Source organism: Pecten maximus, chromosome 14 (assembly GCF_902652985.1).
Source record: "Pecten maximus chromosome 14, xPecMax1.1, whole genome shotgun sequence".
Taxonomy (NCBI): Eukaryota; Metazoa; Mollusca; class Bivalvia; order Pectinida; family Pectinidae; genus Pecten; species Pecten maximus.
The window spans coordinates 17,841,030-17,865,723 of NC_047028.1; the positions used below are offsets into that span (position 1 = coordinate 17,841,030).

Below are 24,694 nucleotides of genomic sequence, written 5' to 3' on the forward strand. Positions count from 1 at the left end.
TGGAACGGCCTGGATATAGTAAATAGTGGTTATCAATATAAGATGGAACGGCCTGGCTATAGTAAATAGTGGTTATTTATCAATATAAGATGGAACAGGCTGGCTATAGTAAATAGTGGTTATCAATAGAAGATGGAACGGCCTGGCTATAGTAAATAGTGGCTATTTATCAATATAAGATGGAACAGTCTGGCTATAGTAAATAGTGGTTATCAATATAAGATGGAACAGCCTGGCTATAGTAAATAGTGGTTATCAATATAAGATGGAACGGCCTGGCTATAGTAAATAGTGGTTATTTATCAATATAAGATGGAACAGCCTGGCTATAGTAAATAGTGGTTATTTATCAATATAAGATGGAACGGTCTGGCTATAGTAAATAGTGGTTATTTATCAATATAAGACGGAACAGTCTGGCTATAGTAAATAGTGTTTATTTATCAATATAAGACGGAACAGTCTGGCTATAGTAAATAGTGTTTATTTATCAATATAAGATGGAACAGTCTGGCTATAGTAAATAGTGGTTATTTATCAATATAAGATGGAACTGTCTGGCTATAGTAAATAGTGGTTATTTATCAATATAAGATGGAACAGCCTGGCTATAGTAAATAGTGGTTATCAATATAAGATGGAACAGCCTGGCTATAGTAAATAGTGGTTATCAATATAAGATGGAACGGCCTGGCTATAGTAAATAGTGGCTATTTATCAATATAAGATGGAACAGCCTGGCTATAGTAAATAGTGGTTATCAATATAAGATGGAACAGTCTGGCTATAGTAAATAATGGTTATCCATATAAGATGGAACAGTCTGGCTATAGTAAACAGTAGTTATTTATCAATATAAGATGGAACGGGCTGGATATACTTAAGTTACATACCAACTTTCACCAACATAGCTTGAAGCATACCTGAGAAAAGTGCTGAAAACTGAGTGGACGGACTGACAGACAGATGAGAAGAACCCTTTAGTCCCCTTGGTTTCAATGGTAAAGGAACCAATAACAGAACAAAAAATGTTCATTAATTCATATTTTATTTACAAAATGAAACATCATTAAAAATTTATTGGACACCAGCTAGCTACACTGAATACCAGATTATTGCTTTATGTATACACATATCAAATTAATTCTGACACCAGAAATGTTTTCATAATATAAGCTCAATGTACAAAACACTGCATAGATATAAATATGCAGATTAATAACTTACACAATTTTTATATTTTCGATAAAAAATCGCAGAAATGGAAAACATGATTTTTACCTTCTGTCTGAAACTGATGATGTCAAATGACATCAACGGATTTGACATCAATGTCGAGAAATAAATCTGTCTTTCTACTTTTGAGTTTCTTGCCCTACCAGTGTTCGTTACAAGACAAAAAATGAAGTTTACAGGCAATTTTTCTTGGTAAGAACGCTTTCATTGTAATTATCCTTGACACAATCATTTTCAGAACTTTTCTCGATAAAGGACTTAAAATGAAACATATCGAGGGCAATTCCCTTTGATCTTGCTCATTCTCCTCCTGGTCTGATGTTTACCGACTATTGATGATGGCTCGATCTACAGGTCTGCGATTTAAACCCTGAATATGTCTTGTTCTGTTAACCAACATCTGTTTTGCCATTTACACAAGTCTAGATGAAGGTGATTTTGGTGTGAGCCTGGTTGACCTGCCATACATTGAGCTCCTCGTATTCCTCAATACATGCATCCACCTGGTCGGGCTTGAATCCTTTGGACGTGCACTGTTCCATAACGTCATTAACTTTCACTGTACGAGCACCCTTTCCTGGAACCATCTCTCGGATAAGGTTAAAGATGCGATCCGTTACATTTTGGGCCCTGAAATTTAAAGATCAAGTTTAAAGTTTAGACAAGCAAATTAGTTGAATTTAAATCCCCCCTTTCCCGACATATTGTAGGCATACATTTTTGAATTAAAAGAGTAAACATGTCATAACAGCTCTACTGCAGAAAGATAAATTCTGTTGAGCAATAATGTATTGCTTGAAAGTCTTGTACAGAAGTCAGATGTTTTATTGAACATGTATTACTGGATAAAGTAAACGGATTTTCAAGACTACTCTTTTCATCTGTCATTACCAAACCCGATCACAAATTCGGCTGAGCCCTTGGTACATTAAATCCTGTTCTTAAGTTTGAAAATATTTGGGAGTTGTAAAACGGTACATAACAATGTTTTTCATGAATCAAGGGATGATAATGTTGTTACTAAGGGTGATGATAATCGTATAATATTTATGGGAGTTATAAAATGGGAAACAGCAGAAAATTATTTTTATCATTAATGAATAGGCCATAACTCTGTCAAATAACTTCCCACAATCGAACTTGGCCTTGCCCTTTAGGCAATTAACATTCTAATCACGTTTGAAAACAAGAGGCCCATGGGGCCTGTATCGCTCACCTGGTTAGATTTTACCAAATGTCAAAATAGTGTTCATGTTAAATTCGTTTTATTTGTCAACCTCAAACAATGCTTTATATATGCTTAAAGTGTGGGGATCCCAACAGCTTTAAAGAAATAACGAAGTCCAGACTCTCCAAGTTTCAAACATGCATTCATAACTCTATGATTAATAGCGATTTAAAGTAATTACCTTTATTTCCCCTATGGGGCCCCAAAACTTTTGGCAAAGCCATCATTAAATGCAAAATCTGTTTCTCTTTCCTCAAGGATGTTTCTGACCAAATTGGGTTCAAATCCATTCATAACTTAATGACTAGTAGCAATTTCAATTAATTACCTCTATTTCTCCTATTGGGCCCGCCGCTTTGGCCCCTCGGGGTCAGAGTTACCATTTATGCAATATCTGTTCCCCTTCCCCCAAGGATGTTTCCGACTAAATTGGGTTCAAATCTGTTCATAACTTAAAGACTAGTAGCGATTTAAAGGAATTACCTCTATTTCTGCTATTGGGCCCTGCCCCTTTGGTTCCTTGGAGGTAAGAGACACCATTTATGCAAAATCTGTTTCCTTTCCTTCAAGGATGTTTTTCGACCAACTTGGGATCCAATCCATTCATAACTTTTTGACTAGTAGCGATTTAAAGGCATAACCTCTATTTTCCCTATTGGGCCCCGGCCCATTAGCCCATCGGGGGTCAGAGTCACCATTTATGCAAATTCTGTTCCCCTTCCACCAAGGATGTTTCTGACCAAATTGGGTTCAAATCCATTCATAACTTTATGACAAGTAGCGTTTTAAAGGAATTGCCTCAATTTCCCCTATTGGGCCCCGCCTCTCCGGCCCCTTAGTGGTCAGAGTCACCATTTATGCAATATCTGATCCCCTTCCCCCAAGGATGTTTCTGACCAAATTAAGTTCAAATCCATTCATAACTGTATGACTAGTAGCGATTTAAAGGCTTTACCTCTATTTCCCCTATTGGGCCCCGTCCCATTGGCCCCCTCAGGGGTCAGAGTGACCATTTATGCAATATCTGTTCCCCTTCCCCCAAGGATGTTTCTGACTAAATTGGGTTCGAATCCATTTATAACTTTATGACTAGTAGGGATTTAAAGGCATTACCTCCATTTCCCCTATTGGGCCCCGCCCCATTGGCCCCTTGGGGGTCAGAGTCACCATTTATGCAAAATCTGTTCCCCTTCCCCAAGAATGTTTCTGACCAAATTTGGTCAAAATCCAATAAGAACTTTTTGACTAGTAGCGATTTGAAGCAAATGTTGACGGACGACGCGCCATGACATAAGCTCACCGGACCTTCGGTCCAGGTGAGCTAAAAACCTGGTAAAAACTGTTCCATTTATTTCATGGAAACCAAGCATGACAGATGGACAGACAAACCCAAATCAATATACGATCGTATCCAGTTTCGGTGAAAGCGGTGATAATAAATCAATATTAGACTATATACTGTAGTTTATTTTATAGATGTCCTTTGTATTTAATTTTGAAAATTTACAAAAGATGTAGTTACTCAAAAAATTTATTTTCCGAGCCAAGTAATGAAAGAGCATGGGTGAAAGTGAAGGAAATGCTAGTTAAAACGCAAATTTTTGCAAGTATGTTTTCCCCGACAATCTGTTCATATATGTGCTACATAAGCATAAATAGTGAAAATATGAGTGGAAAATAGATACCAATATTAGGAATAAGGATTTTATGACGAATCAAATCAATAAGTGGCGATTCCTGTATTTTCTCTACTTGACTTTGTATTAAAATCAATGAAAACACTGCTATAAAGTTTGCTAGTTCACAGTTTCATTTTCCTTGTGGAAATTTTAGGCACCTGCAATGAATTGCTAGTGATGAAAAAAGTTAACTTGGACCCTGACTACGTGAGATATGAGAGATACTGACCGTGAATGAACCTCATGTGCTGGATTGAGCGTGTCCTTGGACATTTCAGTGAGCCTCATGGCCTCGTTAACGTCTTCCTTTTCCACTGCATCGGCTAACCTCAGTCTTGCCTGGTTGTTATAAATAGACCACTTATTGACATTACAAAAGCATTTCAAATAAACTCCAGTCTTAGATTTTAGATACCACACTTTTCTTTTAAAGATTCTTGATAATGTTGTAATTCACTTATTCTCCTGTTTCCTTTTTGTTGTTGTTACCACTTAATTTGTTTGGTCCCCCATAAAGTTATATAACAAATAAATAAATCCATACGGCAATGGAAATGCTACCAAAATCAAAATCTATGGAAATTTCTGCAAATTTTCCCTCAAAACTGAAGTTTACTTATAACAACGGTTCTGAAGTTTTTGAGGGGTATTCTAGTAACATTATCCCATGGCATCGGAGGACTCCTGAAATAAAGACATTTTCTGCATGGTAGCTGGTGAGAGAGAATATCTGGCTTATTATATGGTTCATGATGAAAACAAATTCTTTCAGTGGTTCTTATTTGCCAAACTTGGGGTCCTCCTGTTGGGTAGATACTTAACCTTAATTGCCTTTGATAACATATCAGAAACCTTTATACACCTGCCATTATTTGGATATAAGTGAAAAACTTACGAGAGCTGTAGAAAGGCGAAGTATGGCCAGGAGTGTACGTGCAGAGGTGAAGGTCGTATCTTTGCTGTTTCTCGACTCCTTTCTCATTTCCACGTAAGCCCCTGTGATATATTCTGCCAGACCCTCCGGAATCACAGGCTGCTTCTTTTTACACAGGGCAATGTATCTCCTGTAATACGTTTTTAAGTTTTAATTCCAAGCAAATACTAACACCAATTAGTAAGTAATTTAATGACAAATCAAGACAAGACGAACCAATAATCCTGTAATCTCAAAACAAGAAGTGACAAAATCTCAAAACAAGAAGTGACAAATTCCAGAAGTATTTCACCAATTTTAATTAGAATCCATCAGTTGATGCGGCGTCTAACCCATGCCTACCAGGTTACCAGTTTATCAACATGTATAACAAGTAGATGTTAAATTTAGATATTGCCATGGATTAAATAGAGCAGAGAGGTTTTGTGAAAGAAATAAGAGCTTAATGTAGTTAGTTACAAGGAAAAGATCCAGAAAAGTGAGATAAATGACATTTAAATTTCTAATATCAAAGACATCACACCTCAAAGAGTAATTATGATTGATTGATAACAAGAACACAAGCTGTTGTATAGTTTTATGCCATAAAAAATTTGCGTTCATTACAGTATACCACCATTCGAAAGTTTGCGCTTCATTTTTTCAGCCAATAAATAACCTAAGTAGTTGTAAGGTTTCACATATTGTTGTACTGGACTTTGTAAAGTACATAACTGATATTGGGTGAGACAAACTAATTCACAAGAATATACTATTTAAGTGACCGTACCTCATGAGTTTCATGTCGAGTGGAGTGAATGTTGTCGGGGGTTGGATGTTGTGCTGATGTACGTAAGTAATATGCTGGGCAAGTCTCAGGTCATTATCACGGTCTGGTTTGTCCTGCATCAGCCATAGCAAGTCAAACCTAGACAGCAGGGCTGCGGGCAGCTGGATGTTCTGTTCTATGGTCTTCTTGGGGTTGTAACGACCGTAAGCAGGGTTGGCAGCGGCCAAGATGGAAACGCGGGCATTTAGACTTGTCATGATACCTGCCTGTTAAAACAGCATAATTATGAAATAAGTTAAATTACATTGCCATCATGAATATCCCCCAGCCACAAGTGTCTAGAGGCAAGTAGTATTGAAGAGTTTGTCATTCACTTTAGAAATAATGGTACGATACTGATGTCAATATTTTTCATGGAAGCTTTCTAGAATCAAATACAAATACTGTGCTGTTAAATTAGACAGTTCAGTGACCCCTTTTTCTTCTTTAAATGTTAGTTATGTATTGGACTTTACTCTTTTCAATCTCTAGTATTTAAAGGATGTTGATATTTTCCATTGAAGTTCAAATGAATTATTTTTGTATTCAACTCTTAATTTAGGCATGTTTTGATTTTACTTTGATTTTACAATTAGCTTCATTTCCAGTAAAATGGGAGCAGAGGCACGCGTGCTGCATTAATCTTGAGTTATTTTTTATTTATTTCTTATTTTTACGCAAATAACCCCACATAACAGCATTTCATCAGTTAAGTTACCTTAGCGATGGAGATTGTCTGCTGTTCCATGACCTCATGGATGGATGTCCTGTCCGTGTCCATCATCTTATCAAACTCGTCAATACAGCACACTCCCTGATCAGCCAGCACAAGAGCCCCTCCTTCCAGTGTCATCTCGTTAGTAATAGGGTCCTTAATCACTGCTGCAGTCAATCCCACACCAGACGAACCACGACCCGTTGTGTATTGACCTGTAACAAAGGTCAAGGTCAAGGTCAATCTAGACATATAGTTAGAAGGGGTTTCCTATGGTTTTATCTCTAAGCAAACGTTAAGATCATAAAGACAGATAAAATAGTTGGTAGGATTTTGGATATTTTATACTTTTGGTACCATATTATTAACACCCTAATATCTTAAACACCATTCATTGAACACTCAGATCAATCACAATATTGAACAAATAACTACATGTATTTCAATTATACTTTTTGTTTTTGGTTTGTTTTTGTTTAACGTCCTATTAACAGCCAGGGTCATTTAAGGACGTGCCAGGTTTTGGAGGTGGAGGAAAGCCGGAGTACCCGGAGAAAAACCACCATCAATTATACCTCAATATGATATGATATGATATAATATGATAATTAATGGATGCAGGCAATAAATATATCTATATCCATATGAACCTTTGTTAAAAAGCTTTTTTTTTTTTTATCAAAAATGATTTTTTCTTTTACGAATTTATCATAATCTTAATTATTACAATAAGTAATTAGTTTTCCTAATCATCCCCTCCCGTTCTTTTTGTTAATCCACTTTTCTATGTTGCTTTTTCTCTCATTTATGAAAAGAACTGCAAAATGATACATTTTAAATCGTTTTATAAATTCTGATACTTATTAAACTATATATATATCTATAAGTAAATTATATTAAACTTAAGAAGCCACTGAAGTGGAATGTCCATGGAATTGAGATTGTGTACTTGAAGGTTGGCCTTCATACTTTACTTACTGCGAGGTGCGAGTCGATCAATGTAAGACAGCAGCTGAGACTTGGCCACTCCAGGGTCGCCCATCAAACAAATGTTTATATTTCCTACAAACATCACAAGTTTACTTTAGTTTATTAACTTTATGGCTTATCAACAGTTATGGTTAGGATAGCACAAACATCAGTACAATTAAAACTTAAATTTCTAGTTACAAAATATCACAAGAATGTTTTTTGAACTTTAATTTTTTGCATAATTTAAAACCACAGCATTATCATCATATAAATTTCTAAACAATTATTTCATATGCCATCTATTCTTTAGATAGTTGTAGGTCTGAAAATATAAAGTACATCATTTCTTTCATTATTATATCCTGTTTATCCCCTCTCTGTCTGAATAATAGGAACTATTGTATCAAGAAAATCAACAATATTATTCTTGATTTATGAATCTTAAAACAATCTACATACTTCAGTGCAAAAGACTGACCTCTGATTTTCATGCCCCTAGGTGATTTGTCAACACCACCAACTAAAAGAAGGAGGAGAGCTTTCTTCACATCCTCATGGCCGAAAATTTCTGGGGCTATACTGCTTGCTAATTTATCATAGAAGTCATCCTCTGCAACCTTTTTAATCTCATCTTCTGATAACTCTTCAGCTCCTAATTCATCATCTTCTGTCTTATTCATCTTAACAATTCTCTACAATTTAAAATACATTCAAAGTCCTCAATCATGCCACAAACATCTATCATGGAAAATTTGAGTAATATTCAGTACAAAATCCACTTGATAAACACTTAATCAAAAGTAGATGTTGACATTAAATTATGACACATCATCAATGGATTGAACAGAGCAAACATCAAGTTTGTGAAAGAAATTGAGCAGAACGTATATGGTTACAAGGAAAAAGAATAAATAAATTAGATTATGAATGAGTTAAATTTCTAATATTAAGGATGCTAAACCTTAAAGAGTAATCAAGATTGAAAACAAGAATGGCTATTGTATATTTTTACATAACATTACCACTCTTCAAATGTTTGAATAAATAACTAATTGCCCCCCGGAAGAAACTAATCATGCTCCACCTCTATATTTTGCATGTAACTTTCCGTGAAATCGGGATGCTAATTATTACAAACATGCATATATGTATTATATTTTTCCATTGTTGGTGATAATTAGATATATTTCTATATCATGGATACCCTTTCTCCTACATTTTTGTGAGAAGCAGTATATAACTTCGTAAGTTACCATGTTTATAGTTTTACAGCTGTAAGCTAATCTTTTTATGACTGGACTCAAGAAATAATGAATTTCTATGGATGGTAAGTTAGAGACAATATCTGGCATATTTTGTGGTAGTCTTTAGAGTAAGTAACTTCTCTTAATGGTTCTCGGTTGATAAACTTTACTTAAAAAAAAAAAAATCTTCCCCCATTGCAACTACTTGGCAAATTTTAGTTTTGTTCAGATTTTATACACAAGCATTCTTTCATCAGTTTAAGCACAAATTACTTTCATATTGAGACATATTCTCAATAACTCTTGTTGACATTGTTATTATCATTTGCTTTTTATGAATTTTTAAGTTCCAAGCAAACAGAAATGTTCAAAGACTGGTAAATTTCTGGTGTCAAATTCAAATGTCAAGATCTCATTTAAAAAAAAATTAAATTGTTGAGTTTCCCTGTGAATTAGAGGATAACTCAATGGTGTCTGGTCGCTATGATTTGTTTGTTTATTTCATGGGTTCATCTCCTCGTGAACAGCTAAGGTCTTTTTAAGGCAGGGTCTCCTTGTAGAAGTTGGCGACTACCTTACTGAACAACATACGGGAGGTCTGTCACATGCCATCCAAACAATAATGGTAATCTGTCTTATTAACAACAACAGCAGAGAGCCAGAGACCAGCCCTTTTTTCAGCTTCCCGAGAAACACAAACCGACATGGGTAGAGACGAGAGAGTATCTATAAATAGACCACCAAAAGACCCGCATACTTACATGTGCTTCTAAGAAGGTCTCTGATAACAGGCCCTGTTGCATATCCCTGAAACCTTGTTTCATCATTGGCAAGAAAACCTGATCTTTGGTCAAGGAAGCATATTACCAGAAGCGACTATAACAAATTACAAATTACTTTCTTCTTAAACCATTATATATAACAAAGCATTTTTGTGAAAAGCAGAGAAAGGATACACCAGATATGCTGACATGATCCCCAGGCTGAGCAAGGCGTGTCATTTCTCCACGACAAAGCACTGTCATTCCTCGTGGGATGTTTCCAACTGGCACTTGATCACTCTGAAGTCAGAAATGAAAATTATCAAGCATATCTAAGGAAAATGAATTATCTGGATAAATTAACTTATTTAAGGTATATTCTAATGAGTGAAAAAATTGAACCTGACGTCCCTTCCATCCATAATTGGGTTTCTCAACCAAAGCAATTTAAAATGTAATTGTTAATTTCATGACAGATGCAAAATAAACACCACAGAGTTGGAGACTTGTTCAGCTTTAATACAATAGTACTCATAATGATCTATCAATATTGTTGCAACTTACATGTTCTTGAATTTTCACTTCTTGAAATTTGATGAACTTTGACCCCCGTGTCTGCAGATACAGACGACCTCCTGATCGATTTGTTGTACAGTCCTGACTGGGGCACATGATCAAAGGCATGAAAGAAGGCGAGTTGATTGGCTGATAAGTTTCATTACCACAGGTATCACAGGTGTAGGTGGCAACAGATAACATGGGTTTTACCTCTGTTGCCCTGGTAACAATGCCCTTGACACAAACAAGCTTCCCTATACTATCAGCCTTGACATCACGAATGGCAGAATGCTTCTGTCCAGATTGAGATTTGAAGTAAAGTTCACTGGAGAAAGAACAAACAAAATTCATGTGATACTTGGAAACAGTTCCAACATCAATTTTGCACAGCTCAAAACTGAAACAATATTGAAGCAAGTATAAAATTCAAAAACTTCTCTTAAAATGATATGATCACAAAATCACTATCAATCACTTCAAAATGTATGACTCATCTCCTGTAAAGGGATGTTTACTGAGAAGTGATTGTTGAAACCTTTCCAACATTTGCAGCATTAAGTTTAATGCCTTTCCTTGATTTCTACTGAACCAAAACAACATTGCAAGTTGTTTCTCTTCACCATGTTTGTACTGAAATTTCCTAATTGTTGACTTTTCAAGCATTAAAGCTATGTCCTAGCTGTACCTAGCGTTACATTACTTACAATCTTCTCATTAACTCAGCTGGGTATTTATTTTTTGGGTCACGAGTAATCTCTGCTCCATCTGGATGATTCCTCTGTTCCATGAGAAGACGATGCTCAATATAAACATCCAAAGCATCTTTGTTCACAACCTGAAGAATTAACATATACAAATTCTGATATCACAAACATGAATATTTTAATATTAATCTTTTTAGAACAATGTAAGCCACATGCTATCAACAATAAAATTCTACATCATACTAATGTGACCATTCTTTCACTTAGGCACTGCTGGAAATTGCATAATTGCATACTGAACAGATTTTTCTTCATAACTTTACTTACTTCTCTCTCTTTGTAGTCTGGCAAAAGCTCCTGAACTGCATCGCTAAATATGTTGATGTATCGCCTGGTGTTGTCAACAATAGCCTCCCCTAAATCCGGATCATATTCTGTTATGTCATCGATATCAATAGTCAGACCAACCTGCTCTCTGTGGGCAATTTTCACCTGTTAAAAATGAAGATTGGGCTAGTGCTGAAAGTTAATGGTTAGCATAACTGACTCGGATTAAGTGAACCTTAACAGGATAACCTGTTGTAGGATGTCAAAATCGTACCTGTATTGTACTTTGTACATTGATAAAACACATGCTGTTTGCGTAACATAGGACGCAATGTACAACACACTGAAACAACAGATATCGCTAGCAATGGATTTCATCCAGGTTTACACTGTACTTTCAGAAAACTACAAATTGTAACTGTAAAACTTACAGAAATATATCAACAAACAAATAAATGTACTGGTGAAGTAAAGCCTTAGGTAGCTCTAAATCTCGCTCACATGCGCTTTTTAGAACAGTGTGATAACATGACCTTGTTCGATCAAGGGGAACTCGGTCAAATTATAACTACATTTACTTGCAGTATACTCGACTGTTGTTTATAAACGTCCCCTGCAAGTTTCAGGTGTCACTTTTGCGAGCATGCATTTTGATAAAAAAAGAAAGAAAAGAAAAGTCTTTTTGTCAGTTTATTATTTTGAAATATACCATTTAATGATGATTTAATTTACAACAAGGTAAATAATATTTTACTTAAATATGTTTATTGAAAGCATTGTCTACCAGTACCTAGAAACTTTATGTTAGTTACACTGCCGGAAGTATTGCATCAATTTTTGGTACTTTCTAACATGCAAATCATTATTTTTTTTTGCGTTTGTTGGGGGGGGGGGGGGGGGGGGGGACACATTGGTCAGCAATGATAGATTTAATTAATAGTTTTTGGCCATCCACCCCTTCAAACATTTAATAAACTAATACTACATTGAATAAACTAATACTTGTGGCCAAAATGAAATTTTCAAAACTTACCAGTTGTTGTCCGTAGACAAAATCTTTTCCACCGTCTGCACCATCAACATAGAACTCACGGAGAAATGTCTTGATTTTTTCTGCAATTCAATTACAACAAAACATTAAAAACAACTAGTTTGTGGTTAAAATATAACAAGAAGTGTCATCGTGATCAGGACACATTATTTTTTAACAGTGCTGACGCTCATCAGCTTCTTCTTCTTTTGTCATTCGGCCTCCGTCAAAAAATGACGATTACGGCTAATTAACACTCGGACTTATTTGTGAATGTCTATTACTAACTCATTTGTTGTGTCAATGATTGCTTACCTTTATCGGCTTCATAATCTCTAGGTGGCATTTTCTTCTCTTTTTTTCAGTGGTCGGTTATGCGTTTTTACGTTGGAAATTGTTCTTTCTCCCCCTGTGTTTACAAAGCCCACCAAAAACCGCGCGAAAATCCTGACCACGTGAACAGAATGACAGGAAGTATTTAAAAAATAATAATCGAGTCGGTCTGAACTATTCGCATCGGAACACAATCTTTACACATTTTTATGAGATAGCCGTGGATTACATTGGTTTTTATCAAGCTTTTATAACATTTGAAAAAAAAATCATGTTAGTGTTCTGTCTTAATAAGCAAACCTCAGGGATGAAAGGGAAAATGAGTGATGGTCTAATGTAAAATACAAAGTTGGTGCTGTCCGAAGACCACTAATAATATAACCATTTCATTACTTCTCTGGAACTTATTAGTATATTTTAAAATATTTTCTATCCTGACTACAATATTGAGTACAGATTAAAAAAATGAATAATAAAACAAATATTCACGGGACCATGCTTTCCGGATTTATCCATTGATGGTTTTTTATTTAGACAATCCGAACATTCTATTTTATGACTTCGTGGAAAAGTGAAATATTTAGCCACCATATAAAATAAAACCTCAATATTTTAAAATGCCAATAGAATGATTAAGTAATTACTTTGTTGTCTTTATATGGTCTTATGATAACTTTGACCAGAAAATTCTTTTCCCATTGCGCATGCCTGACCCCATTGACCCTAATATGGCGAAAAACAGAAATGGTAAGGCATCTGTCAGATACGTAAAAGAGAAAGTACCATTCAACAATGGCGTTTACTGTGTAATGAATTCATAATTCTCTTTCTTTTTTAGCATAAATTAAAGAGTTCACAGAAAGACAAAGTAAGGCAGTTCATAGCCTTTACACAGACTGGAGAGAAGTCAGCGATCACTTGTCTGTCCGCTTTCGATTGGAAACTGGATGTAGCAGTTGACAACTTTTTTCAAAATCCAGACCGCTACAGTTGTGATTCCAGGGCAACCGTGGACAGAAAAAGACTGGAACAACTATGGACAAGATACAAGGGTAAATTCGGTCAACATGGAAACCGGATGTATTTTGACAAACACTCGTGGTTAGCCGAGTCACAGAAAATGTCTTCCATTTGTTTTTTGCTTGAAAATGTAAATAATGTGTATTGCACCACATTCGTCAGGTTATTTTTACTCATATTTTGTAATCAGTTATTGTACATTTATTCTTCGTTAAGTTGTTATAAATAGACCTGAATAAGATGACAATGTTGTAATTAAACACCATTTACCACACGTATACTAAGTTCAAATCATAACCTGTCAAGTGTGACTAGAAAGCCGTATATGGACAGCCATCATTAAACTCAATAGACTCATAATTGACATCTTGGATGATTATTCAAAATATCTAAACCAGAATGAAAGTTAAAAATTAGTGTCATACATTGATAAATTTTCCCTGTGACAGGACTAAGATAAGTAGTATTTTGGCTTTTGATGACTGATATCGGTCTTGAGGTCTTGCACATCTATTATTATTTTACTATATGTACCTTATTACCAGTGACTGTATTGATCCCTTCAATTGCTCATTTGAAGTTAAAATGACGTGAAATCTGTATCAAATTAAAGTATTCGCTACTTGAAAAATTATGTTGTTGGATAGTTTAATGGCATGTAATTAGAGTGCAATGGTACTCGAAAGACAGTTACTCTTATGTTTAGAGTGGATGGGAACCCCCACCTGGGGAATTCTCACCTTTTTACACCTATTATCCTAGGCTATATATGTCTTTCTTTTTTTCGTAAGAATGTATATTTTTGATTTTCAAATCTCAACACCCTACTCTTTATTCTCCTACATGTAAGTACCCATTTTATTTGCAGGTCTGGTGTAGGGCCAGAGCGCACTACTAGTACTATATGAAAACATGCAAATACAATAAAATCGGGTGTGATATAACATCTACCTTACATATATAGATAAATGAGATATTTATCTACCCCAGAACACCTATTTAATCCCATCTAGGTGTTTTATTCCGTATGTAGGGACCCTCGCTTTATGGTTACCGCAGTTAAATGCTGCCTAACACATAATACCTGTGGTTTGTGATAAGAGTTAGGTGATATGCTACATGATACATGTGATATGTGATAAAGTTAAGGCTATATGCTACCTTACACATGATACCTGTGGTTTGTGGGAGTTATGTTTTATTATACCTGTAATGTGTGACAGAGTTACGGTTATATGTTACCTTACACATTATACCTGTGGTTTGTGATAGAGTTAAGGTTCTTTGCCATTCTTACTTACACGTCATAAATATATTTGAATTTTCTGATATCATGAAGTTGTAAATGAACTGATTGATTAACTGATTTGATGAATATTTTAATGTTTTGTCAAAATTTTAGGTTTAGTTTTCCTTGAACAACCTGAAAATCACATTAAAAAAAATGACATTAAGATGTCTTTGTGTTCTTAAAGATCCAAATGAAGATGACAAAATGACAGTGGATGGTGTGATGAAATTCCTAGAAGATCTCAATCTCAGTCCAGAGTCAAGAACAGTCCTCCTCATTGCATGGAAGTTTAAGGCAGCTACTCAATGTGAATTCACTAAAGAGGAGTTTATCACAGGAATGGCTGATCTCGGGTAAATCTTCAATTCATTTTCATCAACTACAGATTCTGTAATATTAAAAAACATCACTGTTTGACCAAAATTTCACATGTTAAATTGATGTATTTAAAGCTTCAGCAGTAGTTTTCTCTTTTCTATCTACTACTGTATAGGCAGGAATTTTTTGCAATTTTCATTTAAAACAAAAGAAAGAAATTTTAAGGAATTACAGGTCACAATCTGGTTGTAAGAGGAGATATCATTTTCATGAGTATTGCTCCCGATGTCAAATTACAATGTGATTGCAGATATAGTATATCTCCGGTAGGAACAATTATTACAATACATGGCTTGACAAAATAATTAAATAACCTTGAATGATTGGAGGCAGTCGTGTTAGCTAATGATGGTACAACATGATGACAGTCTTCACTGCATTTTTTTTAGCAAATATTATTCACCCCTGTAGGCTGTCCTGTTATTTCCTGGATTTTGTGATAAACAAGGTTACCATCTGTCAGAATATTGTGACTGGGTACAGGGCTTTTTCTGAGGGCTTTTTTTGGGCAGTTAATAGGCCCCATTCCCAATTGAAATTATTTCATATTTAAGCCAAATTCCCAAAATTTTCAGTTTACCCCAGAAATAATGTTTCCCAATTCATCAGTTTTCTTCTCAAAATGAGATCAAAAGGCCCCTTCCCAAATCAGTGAGAAAAAGCCCTGGGGTACAAAGAACCTGTCTAGGAGTGAGGAAAGCACTTACAGTGTATGTTGTAAGAGTCCACTGACGGTGGGAGCCCCATGTAGGGTTGGTTTTCTACGTGTCTGCTGTATATTATAATAAGGGGTCATAGGAGAACCCAAGAATATTACAGTCTACAGTTTAGTGAATTAGATTGGTGTCAAATAGAGCTTTCACTTAAGAATTAGTTTGAACTCTTAAAATTTTTGTTATGACTTGCAAAATTGCTAAATGTGTGTCAAAGGTCAACTTATAGAACATCTAGGTGTATGAAAAGCTGACATTTGTTTTAACCAGAGTTGTTTCTTCTAATTGATGAAAGATTTGCTTTTTGTTTTGTCTTGCAGATGTGATAGTGTAGAAAAACTTAAAAACAAATGTCCCGGTCTGGAGCAGGAAATACGAGATCAAAACAAGTTTAAAGACTTCTACCAATTTACATTTAATTATGCCAAAAATCCAGGACAAAAGGGTCTAGGTATGTGTTGTCAGTGTTTTTTCTAAGGGCTTTTTGGGTCTGTTTATGGGCCCCATTAACCAGTTAAAATACTTCATATTTACAGCGCTGCGCGCTGAAGTGTGTACGGTACTTTTTCAATAGTAGTACAGCAACTGTTGATTGTATTGAATCGCCAACCGATAAGCTTGAAACAATGTATCGACCTTCCTGATTGGTTCTGTGCCGAAAGGGGCGGGGCGAACATGGAGTATGTACTGTACCAGGACCGTGGCTGTGTATACACACGTGTGCGATTATATATAATTACATGACTATGCAAAACAACGACAACTTTTACGTTAAGTTTTAAGCATTTAATAAAGATCTGGTACTCGTTGAACACATGGGTTGTTACACACATATATATGCCATGTTGTTATGAACAACTTATATGATACCTTCCGTGATTATAGATATCCACACTGTCGGAAAAATCCAGGCATGAACGAAGCAGGGAAATCCAGAGCATCTTAAATACTTGGCTTACATTTCTTTTTGAATTCGATGAATTCCATAACATCTTGAGTCACCTTTTTACTTTTCAGTGGTTTCCGTTTGACGATGGGCGCTAAAGACTTAGTCGCATAAAAAATCTTCATAATTTTGCGACATCCTGATTAGACAAACCGGTCTTATCACTGATGGCTGAATATGAGAGTCCTTCTGAATGTAGATTATAAACAGTTTTTTCTCGTTTTTTTATCTTCACTTTTCCCTCTGGTGTAAACACGGCCCTTGGAATTTTACATGTTTGAAGTAGTACGTTATATGCGTACCGTCGTGTACACCGTCTAGACCTATAGTTTCACTGTTTTTTTGTCAGACATGTAAGTAACCAAGGTGATTTGCATTACATGTATAAGCTCACAACTACATGAGTATAACTGCAACTTGCAAGGTTTAACCAGCTAAATTTACAATATATCTAATATTTATACATTCAAATGTTTATTATGCAGATGTTCTTTCAATATGGACAACACAGTCAGTGTATTTTGAAAATTACGCACGTATTGATTGATGATCGTCAAGCTAACCAGCCCTTCGAACTTTGTCACCAGCTGACCAGGTCGACCCTTCAGTTCGGTGATATATTTTCCCAATACACTGATTTGAGAGTGGGAAAGTCCATTGTATAGGGTAGATAGCATTTGCACTTCCTTTCACACCTCGTGTACAAGCTAAACTATCTGGGTCACGATAGCGATTCAGTTTACATGTAATTTGGAAGGGTCAAACATCAGACAAAACTGGGTTCCGGAGCACAGGGGCTTGGCACGATGGTGATGACGTTCCATATATGTATGTATAGTATATACATAAAGAATACATGGTCAGTGTCTTAAAATATAAGCTGTATTTTGGCGAGGGTAAAGAAATCGCCACTTTTGTCTTTCTGTCCCGAGCCAGAAATACAGCTTATATTTTAAAACACTGACTATGTATTCTATTTATCCTCCAACAGTCATGAAAATAATCATCAAAAATAATCATTTTTATGTGAAACGGTGTCAAATATCACAGAAATATGTTCGTCTTTTAAACGTAGTTTCACTTTGAAGTAGGTCAGTCGAACTGACGCACGTGCGAAGATTCCAAAATACAGTTGTTTTCCGTCACTGCCGTATATACAGCAAAAATATATATACGGTGGGTGTATTCCGACAATGCGGTGGCAGTTGCAGGATAAATTCATATATGGACCTTCATTTATAAACTTGTCACTGAATATTTCACTTGAAGAACATTTTCATAACCCGCCATTCTCGCAAGTTTACTCATGTGCACACGAGTGCTGAGAAAGGTGTGTGCATTCAGTTCGACCAATCAAATCAACGCTTACTCAGCGCGATCGACTTTGTTAGAGTACTGTCGATACACAGTAATGTAGTACCAATACCTGTCGTACTTGTGTTACACTTTGACCGTACACACTTCAGCGCGCAGCGCTGTAAGCCAAATTACAGTTTACTCCTGAAAAAATCTTTCTCAGTTCACCAATATTCTTCCTGAAATGAGAGACAAAAGGCCCCTTTCCAAAGCTAATGAGAAGAAGTCATGACTGTGTTTTTATTTGATCTTAATAAACATGTGTATAGAGACTTTTTTAAATCCTTGAATATTATACTTCTGAGAAGAATTTTATTTTTATGTTTGTACATGCTTACACAATTTATAGAAATCTGACAGTAATTTGACTTAATCAGTATCGGCTATAATTCCCCTATACATATATATAAAAAAATGTTGATGATTTTTTCCAGATTTGGAAATGGCTATAGCATATTGGAATATAGTTTTATCAGGAAGATTTAAATTCTTAAAACTTTGGAGTGACTTTTTGACGGTAAGTTAACTTTTTCTCCTGCTCTGAAACAATTTGATCAGCTTGAAGTCCTTAATCATGGAGAATTTGAAAAAAGGTATCTTACGAAATGTGGCTATGATAATTTAGTGAGTAGGGCATTCAACTAGGTGCATATGAAATAATCTGATCAGCTTGAAGTCCTTATTCATAGAGGATCTAAGAAAAGGCTGAATTATTTTAATTGTTTTATATTCGATTAGCTTATAAATTGAAGCTTTGATAATTCAGTCAGAGGGACATTGGAACTTGAGGTGAAGATCAGAGGTTTCTGGTTCGTTCCTTTCCAGATACATCCCTGATTATAAGACTGACAGAACACTGTCTATAGGTGATGAGATGAAATCTAACAATAGAGGGAGTCATGTAGGCAGTAAACAAGTACATTACTAATGTTGACAGAAGATTGTCTATAGTTGATGAGATGAAATCTAACAATAGGCAGAATCATGTAGTAGTTAAAAACAAGTTAATAACTAGCTGATTATCCTCTGTTGTTGTGGTTATATCCTTGGGAAATCATTTAACCGTGATTGCTCTGGATAGCATGTCAAAGGTACCCAGTATATTTTTCTGTAAAGTAGCTGCTAGTTACTTCAAAATTGTTGATGGATAATGTGTATATACAAAAAGGTATGGGGTCACCTGTCCACAATTAGATCCCATGTGTTCTTCCATCTTGGCCAACGATAGTGACCGATATTATAAGTAGATATATATTAACTGGTTTTGCGTTTGTTGTCATATATATGTAATACCAATATTTTGCCTTTGTTGAAAATGTACCACCAAAGTCAAAACTTGACTGTCTTGTGTCTTTTAGGAGATTAATCAAAGGGTTTCACTTATATCCTTTTAATTGTGAGTAATGGAATAAATCATTTCACTTGTGTTAAATCTATTGTATATGCTTTAACGCATGTTTCAAATGAAACTATTGAACTCGTTTAATGAATTCTGTGTAGCAGGGACACTCGGGCAAGCTCCTCTTTATAATTTATGTATTCATAAAATTCAACATTATATTGAGCTGCATTTCAAAATTTGCTTTTTCATCAGGAACACCACAAACGATCCATCCCAAAGGACACGTGGAACCTCCTTCTGGACTTCTGTACAATGATAAATGAGGATATGACGAACTATGACGAAGAAGGTATACAATTAGTATCTTGAATTAGCAGGAATACGGTCACTTAGATTTTAAGAAAATTACTAGATAAATAAATCTCCAATTGAAGAGAGATGTTTTTGCCTCTACCAGAATGCAGCTGCATTTTAGTACATTGTGTATTTAAATCTTGTCTTGTCAGAGATCTCCGTCTACAGTTTTCTATCTATTTTTTATTTGAAACTTGGTAGGCTTTATAGTCATGACATCAAGTTGTATTTAATGAGTAGGAGGCTTTTGATTACTTGTTTTCCTCAAACTGTTCAAAAATTGAACATTGTCAGCTAGCCACTGCAATGATGATGGACATCTTATTTTAATGCAGTGTAGCTTACATGTAGTACATTTAACACTAATGACTAACTAACACTGCGACGATAATATATTATTCCACCCCACAGTACTCTTGTTGTGTGTCAACTTGATATTAATGTTATAATACTATGACATGTTAATGTTTATTATGTGTAATTTGAATTACAAATGTATTCGCATTTGTGTTCAATTTTTTTTTTTTTTTTTTTTTCAGGAGCATGGCCTGTGCTCATCGATGAGTTTGTAGAATATGCAAAACCTTTGATTCAGGGACCTCGCAGTACAACTGTATGATAGTGATTGCCATTTTTAAACGTGTGAACTATTTAAATTTTACTTTCTGTATGAAAATGTACAGAAAAACAGCAGTGAAAGAGTATGAGAGGATTGCATTTCAATTTGACCTTTCAACTACGAACAAAAAGATGTTAGGCCATTGTAATATTTAACTGTTGTCAACGTTTATCCACGAGGGGGGGCAAAACATTTTTTTATTTTGTGTAATACTAGACAGGGAAATTTTGTTATTGTTACTGTTTGTTACCGAGATGCATGTATTCTAACTAAACTACTTGTAATTTATTTTATGAAAAAGGGATATCAAAAAGGAAAAAGTTGCATCCATTTGCAATATTAGCACTTTCATGTTATAAACTCTAGTTCTGGATATTCCTGTCTTAATCTATGTCACACATTTCTAAACTTCTGTCATGTTTGCATTTAGTATTCTACCAGTAAATAATACTGTTTTTTCGCTCTACTAACGATTTGATCATCATACATTGTAAGGTAAAATGATAAATAAAGTTATAGCTTTAATGTTTTTGAGACAGTTCACTTGTTGATAGAAAAAAAGGTGGCAATATAAGTGAACATGAAATGAACATTAACAATTAGAAAATAACCTATTTGAAAGATGTTAATGAGTGACTGGACCGAGTGTCATTGATGTTCCTTCACATAGGAAACTCCTCAAGATTTTATGAAGGAAAAAAATAACTGTTATGAAGGAAAACAAATTTTTGATGATCACTTGTGGTTTTTAGATAGAAAAAAATTGTTGATGTTAAGGGACATTAATGAAATTATGGCCAGTTATACATCCTCATTTTCTGTAGCATCCTTTTGATATATCAAAATTACTATTAACCTCTGAGTCTGAGGTGCTGACATCCATCAAAAAGAGAAACGTTATAACATATGGTTATAATTTTTGCAATTTGAGATACCATCTCCTGTTATGAGACAAGATCAGGGTTATATTTGGCTTTAATCTCATACAAATACTGATTTTATTTATCTTAAGGGTGTATGTTACGTAAGAGTTATCGTCCAATATGTGAAATTCAAATTTTCGTTATTTGCCTGGAAGACATTTTCATTGCACACATTTCCCCAAAGTTTTTGTTGATTGAACTATTTTTAAAAAGAGTTTAATATCACAGGAAAATATAAGATCCTTAACTCTGTGTCACAGTTGGGTAACATACAACCTTAATTCTCCTTGTCACCATAATTTAGCATACAGTCTTAAGGAGATGCTCATCAGCTCTAGACTTAAAACAAAAATGGTTACTTTGAATCCCTGTTGTGGATAGAATATTATTTGTCAGAATTAGTTTGAGTTTCATTTTTGTTTAAAAAACCATGCATACTAATTTTGAAAATATAAAAATTCACACTCAGTTTCATAGCCATCGTCAGTGTTCATCCATCAGAAACTGTACAGTAGCCATCCAATTTTTGAAGCATTTCATTGTTACATTATATTTGTATAGAAACAAAGTACTGTTACAGTATATTGGAAATTGTCATAGATACTTATATGTGTGGATTTCTTTTTGCGGAATGATTATTGATATGTTGGTACAATGGTATTATTTGTTTCAGAGTACCAACATTTGGTATGTTATCTTCTCCAATATGTAAAATATATTTCATGGTTAGATATACATGTATATATACTTTCATGCTGGTTTGCTCAATGCAAATATATACTGGTAAGCAGATATTTTTGCATTCTGAAATTATCCGTTTCAATAGCCTAAATTGTCCCTGTGACATTTCACTAAGGTTACTGTGTTCTATATGTACCTCTAAAACAGGAGTGTTTCAGGTTAACCTGTACCTCTTAGATGAGGAGAGTTCCAGATTAATCTGTACCTCTAAGACAGGAGAGTTCCAGGCTACTAATCAGTCTTGTTGCATTAGTGTGTTGGGTTTAACATTTTGTAAGGTTTGACTTCTTTATAAACCTTGAAATCTGTACAGGGTTGAACTTGTGAAGAACATTTTTTTCTGATGTGAATGATAAGTCCCTAGCAAATATGATGTTATTATGTCACACTTTTAGAAAGGGATTAGGGTTATACTGTAAAGTACAAAGGTATCTTCATTTGAGGGGAATGGGCATTAATCACAACTACTAGTACGATCATGGTAAACAGGATAGGTTATCGCTGACCTTGGCAAATTTCAATTATTTAACTGATTGCAATTTATTATCCAGATGTGAAATAAGATCTGAAAACATTCCATACTTACCAAGAATGAAAGAAAAAAAAAGTTATAGAAATTATAGCAGAAAAATAGATTCAGACTGGGTCCATTATGATAATAATGTAGGCTTCATATAGTTGGATATATATTAAGTTGTCTTGGTATTAGATTAAAGGTATGATTTAGGAAACATTTATTGATCGAACTCATCCAGGAAAGGTAAAATCTGAAACCCTTTGATTTGAATATATGTTCGACTGCAACACACAGATAAACTTTTTGCTGCTGGTTAGCTTAAAGTCCATCAGGTTAAAATTTTGAAGTTCAGGAATGCAATTCAATTGCTTTGTAATATTGTATTATTATTATGCTTAAAATATAAGTTTTTGTGCATTGCAACAAGAACTGAATAATTATATGTATGGAAAACTGGCAAAAAAAAATTCCAAAGTTTCAAACAGACCAGGCAGTGGAAACCACTTTTTGCATTTGGTGATAATTAAATGAACAGGTATTTTCGTAAACATAATGTGAAAATTGTACAAAATTGATAATTACTGTTTCAATAAAAGCATCACTTGAAGCACTCTGTGACTATTCATCAGTATGACAAATGTAATGACACTGTGTGTTGTCAGAGCCTATATCCATACTACAGCTAAATCATAGAGGTGTCAGAAGTGTTGGGTCTGATTGAAGACTTCGGTGGTGGAGGAGTGTTTCACACAACAATAGGAAATAAAATTATGTTTTTTAGCAGAGAAACTTTTGTATATATCAAATTAAAAAACAATATTTTATGCTAAACAAACTTTAAGCAGTTATAGCAAACTTAACTGCAGTTGGTCACTGAAATAGTTCCAATGATAGATTCTAGACTATCAATGCATTTCAGTACAGAAATACTGAATGAAACAGAAATGTCTTGAGTGGACGAATTCTTCATGGAATGTAATTTAATTGTTTACATGTTGATATAATGGTATTTGAATATCAACTGCTAAAAACTGGAGTAAATTTGATAGATATATATATATATTCTACCATAACTTAAAAAAAATTGTCCATGATTCGACATTATATAAAAAGGAATGTGCTTCAGGATAGTAATGTTTTCAACTTAATTACAAGGTAAATGTAGTTACTAAATTGAATACTTCCATATATGTACATAATCTAATGGCAAAATCCTATTCTGTCCTTATCAAAATAAACATGTACTTAATCCTTATTAATTCAATAATTTGGGGAGGTAACATGTACAGGAATTGGGGATAAACGTGATCATGACTAAGAGGAAATTTCCCAATATCGCTTTAACACCGTCATTTAGCAAAAAAATGTCTTCCTCTTACATACTACTTCTGGTTGGTTTTTTCTTGCTCATGTTATTCACCTTAAAAATTGTCAAGATTTAAAAAAAAAAATACAAGTCTGTAGCAGTTTGGAGAAAGCTGAGATAACTGTTGAAAGAGTTTAGGGCTGGGATGGTGTGTAAAATTCCTCTTTGATATGACATTAAGTCTTAATTTTGCAAACAAGGAAGTTTTAATATGATGCTGTATTAAAATATTTTGTGTATTACCAGTACTACAAAATAAACGTCTTTATATATGAAATTCTAATGTTGTATTTGTTTTCATTATTTTAGTACATGCAATCTGAATCAGATGGTGAGATATTCACATCACCCTTCTTCCATTGTCCATATGTCTATATATAATCCATGTTTATTACCATTTCTTGAAAAGTACTCAAGATTGAGGATTTTCCAATTTGATTGGTAGTTCCCCTCTCTGAAAGTTCTTAATCTTTCTCAAATTTCATGTGGTAATTAAGGTTCCCATTGTTTTCAAATGATTAAGAGGAATGGTGGGAACCAAGATCTCCCTAGGGTCTCATATTGTTTTCCCACATTCAGTGGTCAAATTCATTGGATCA

The 24,694-nt window shown here is 34.6% G+C and overlaps 2 protein-coding genes and 1 long non-coding RNA gene across 3 annotated transcripts; 1 reads left to right on the forward strand and 2 right to left on the reverse strand.

Moving 5' to 3' along the window:
* Positions 1-1,034: 1,034 nt before the first annotated feature.
* LOC117342098 (DNA replication licensing factor mcm7-like) lies at positions 1,035-12,665 on the reverse strand. The gene is made up of 14 exons (XM_033904091.1): positions 12,512-12,665; positions 12,200-12,279; positions 11,167-11,331; positions 10,840-10,970; positions 10,142-10,460; positions 9,773-9,877; positions 9,578-9,655; positions 8,051-8,264; positions 7,579-7,662; positions 6,604-6,815; positions 5,847-6,112; positions 5,039-5,207; positions 4,373-4,482; positions 1,035-1,866 (listed from the first exon to the last, which is right to left on the reverse strand). Exons 1-14 carry the CDS (start codon positions 12,540-12,542, stop codon positions 1,659-1,661), a joined length of 2,172 nt encoding a protein of 723 aa, XP_033759982.1. The 5' UTR covers positions 12,543-12,665; the 3' UTR covers positions 1,035-1,658.
* Positions 12,666-13,238: 573 nt separating this feature from the next.
* LOC117342100 (DCN1-like protein 1) lies at positions 13,239-24,378 on the forward strand. Its single transcript, XM_033904097.1, has 7 exons — positions 13,239-13,276; positions 13,368-13,581; positions 15,025-15,193; positions 16,252-16,382; positions 18,668-18,750; positions 19,828-19,924; positions 20,469-24,378. The coding sequence occupies exons 1-7, from the start codon at positions 13,274-13,276 to the stop codon at positions 20,546-20,548; spliced, it is 777 nt and encodes a 258-aa protein (XP_033759988.1). The 5' UTR covers positions 13,239-13,273; the 3' UTR covers positions 20,549-24,378.
* On the reverse strand, positions 16,696-17,788 carry LOC117342101. Its single transcript, XR_004535746.1, has 2 exons — positions 17,573-17,788; positions 16,696-17,016 (listed from the first exon to the last, which is right to left on the reverse strand). It is a non-coding gene; the product is annotated as an uncharacterized LOC117342101 (long non-coding RNA).
* Positions 24,379-24,694: the final 316 nt, after the last annotated feature.

Excerpts from the sequence above, each read along its gene's own strand:
- LOC117342098 (XM_033904091.1), bottom strand. The coding sequence starts at position 12,542 with ATGCCACCTAGAGATTATGAAGCCGATAAAG. Across the intron at positions 10,461-10,839 it reads GCTGAGTTAATGAGAAGATT|TGAACTTTACTTCAAATCTC; the intron begins GTAAGTAATGTA and ends TTCTTTCTCCAG. Across the intron at positions 4,483-5,038 it reads TTCGCCTTTCTACAGCTCTC|GCAAGACTGAGGTTAGCCGA; the intron begins GTAAGTTTTTCA and ends TATAACAACCAG.
- LOC117342100 (XM_033904097.1), top strand. Across the intron at positions 13,582-15,024 it reads ACTATGGACAAGATACAAGG|ATCCAAATGAAGATGACAAA; the intron begins GTAAATTCGGTC and ends GTGTTCTTAAAG. Across the intron at positions 18,751-19,827 it reads TTTGGAGTGACTTTTTGACG|GAACACCACAAACGATCCAT; the intron begins GTAAGTTAACTT and ends CTTTTTCATCAG.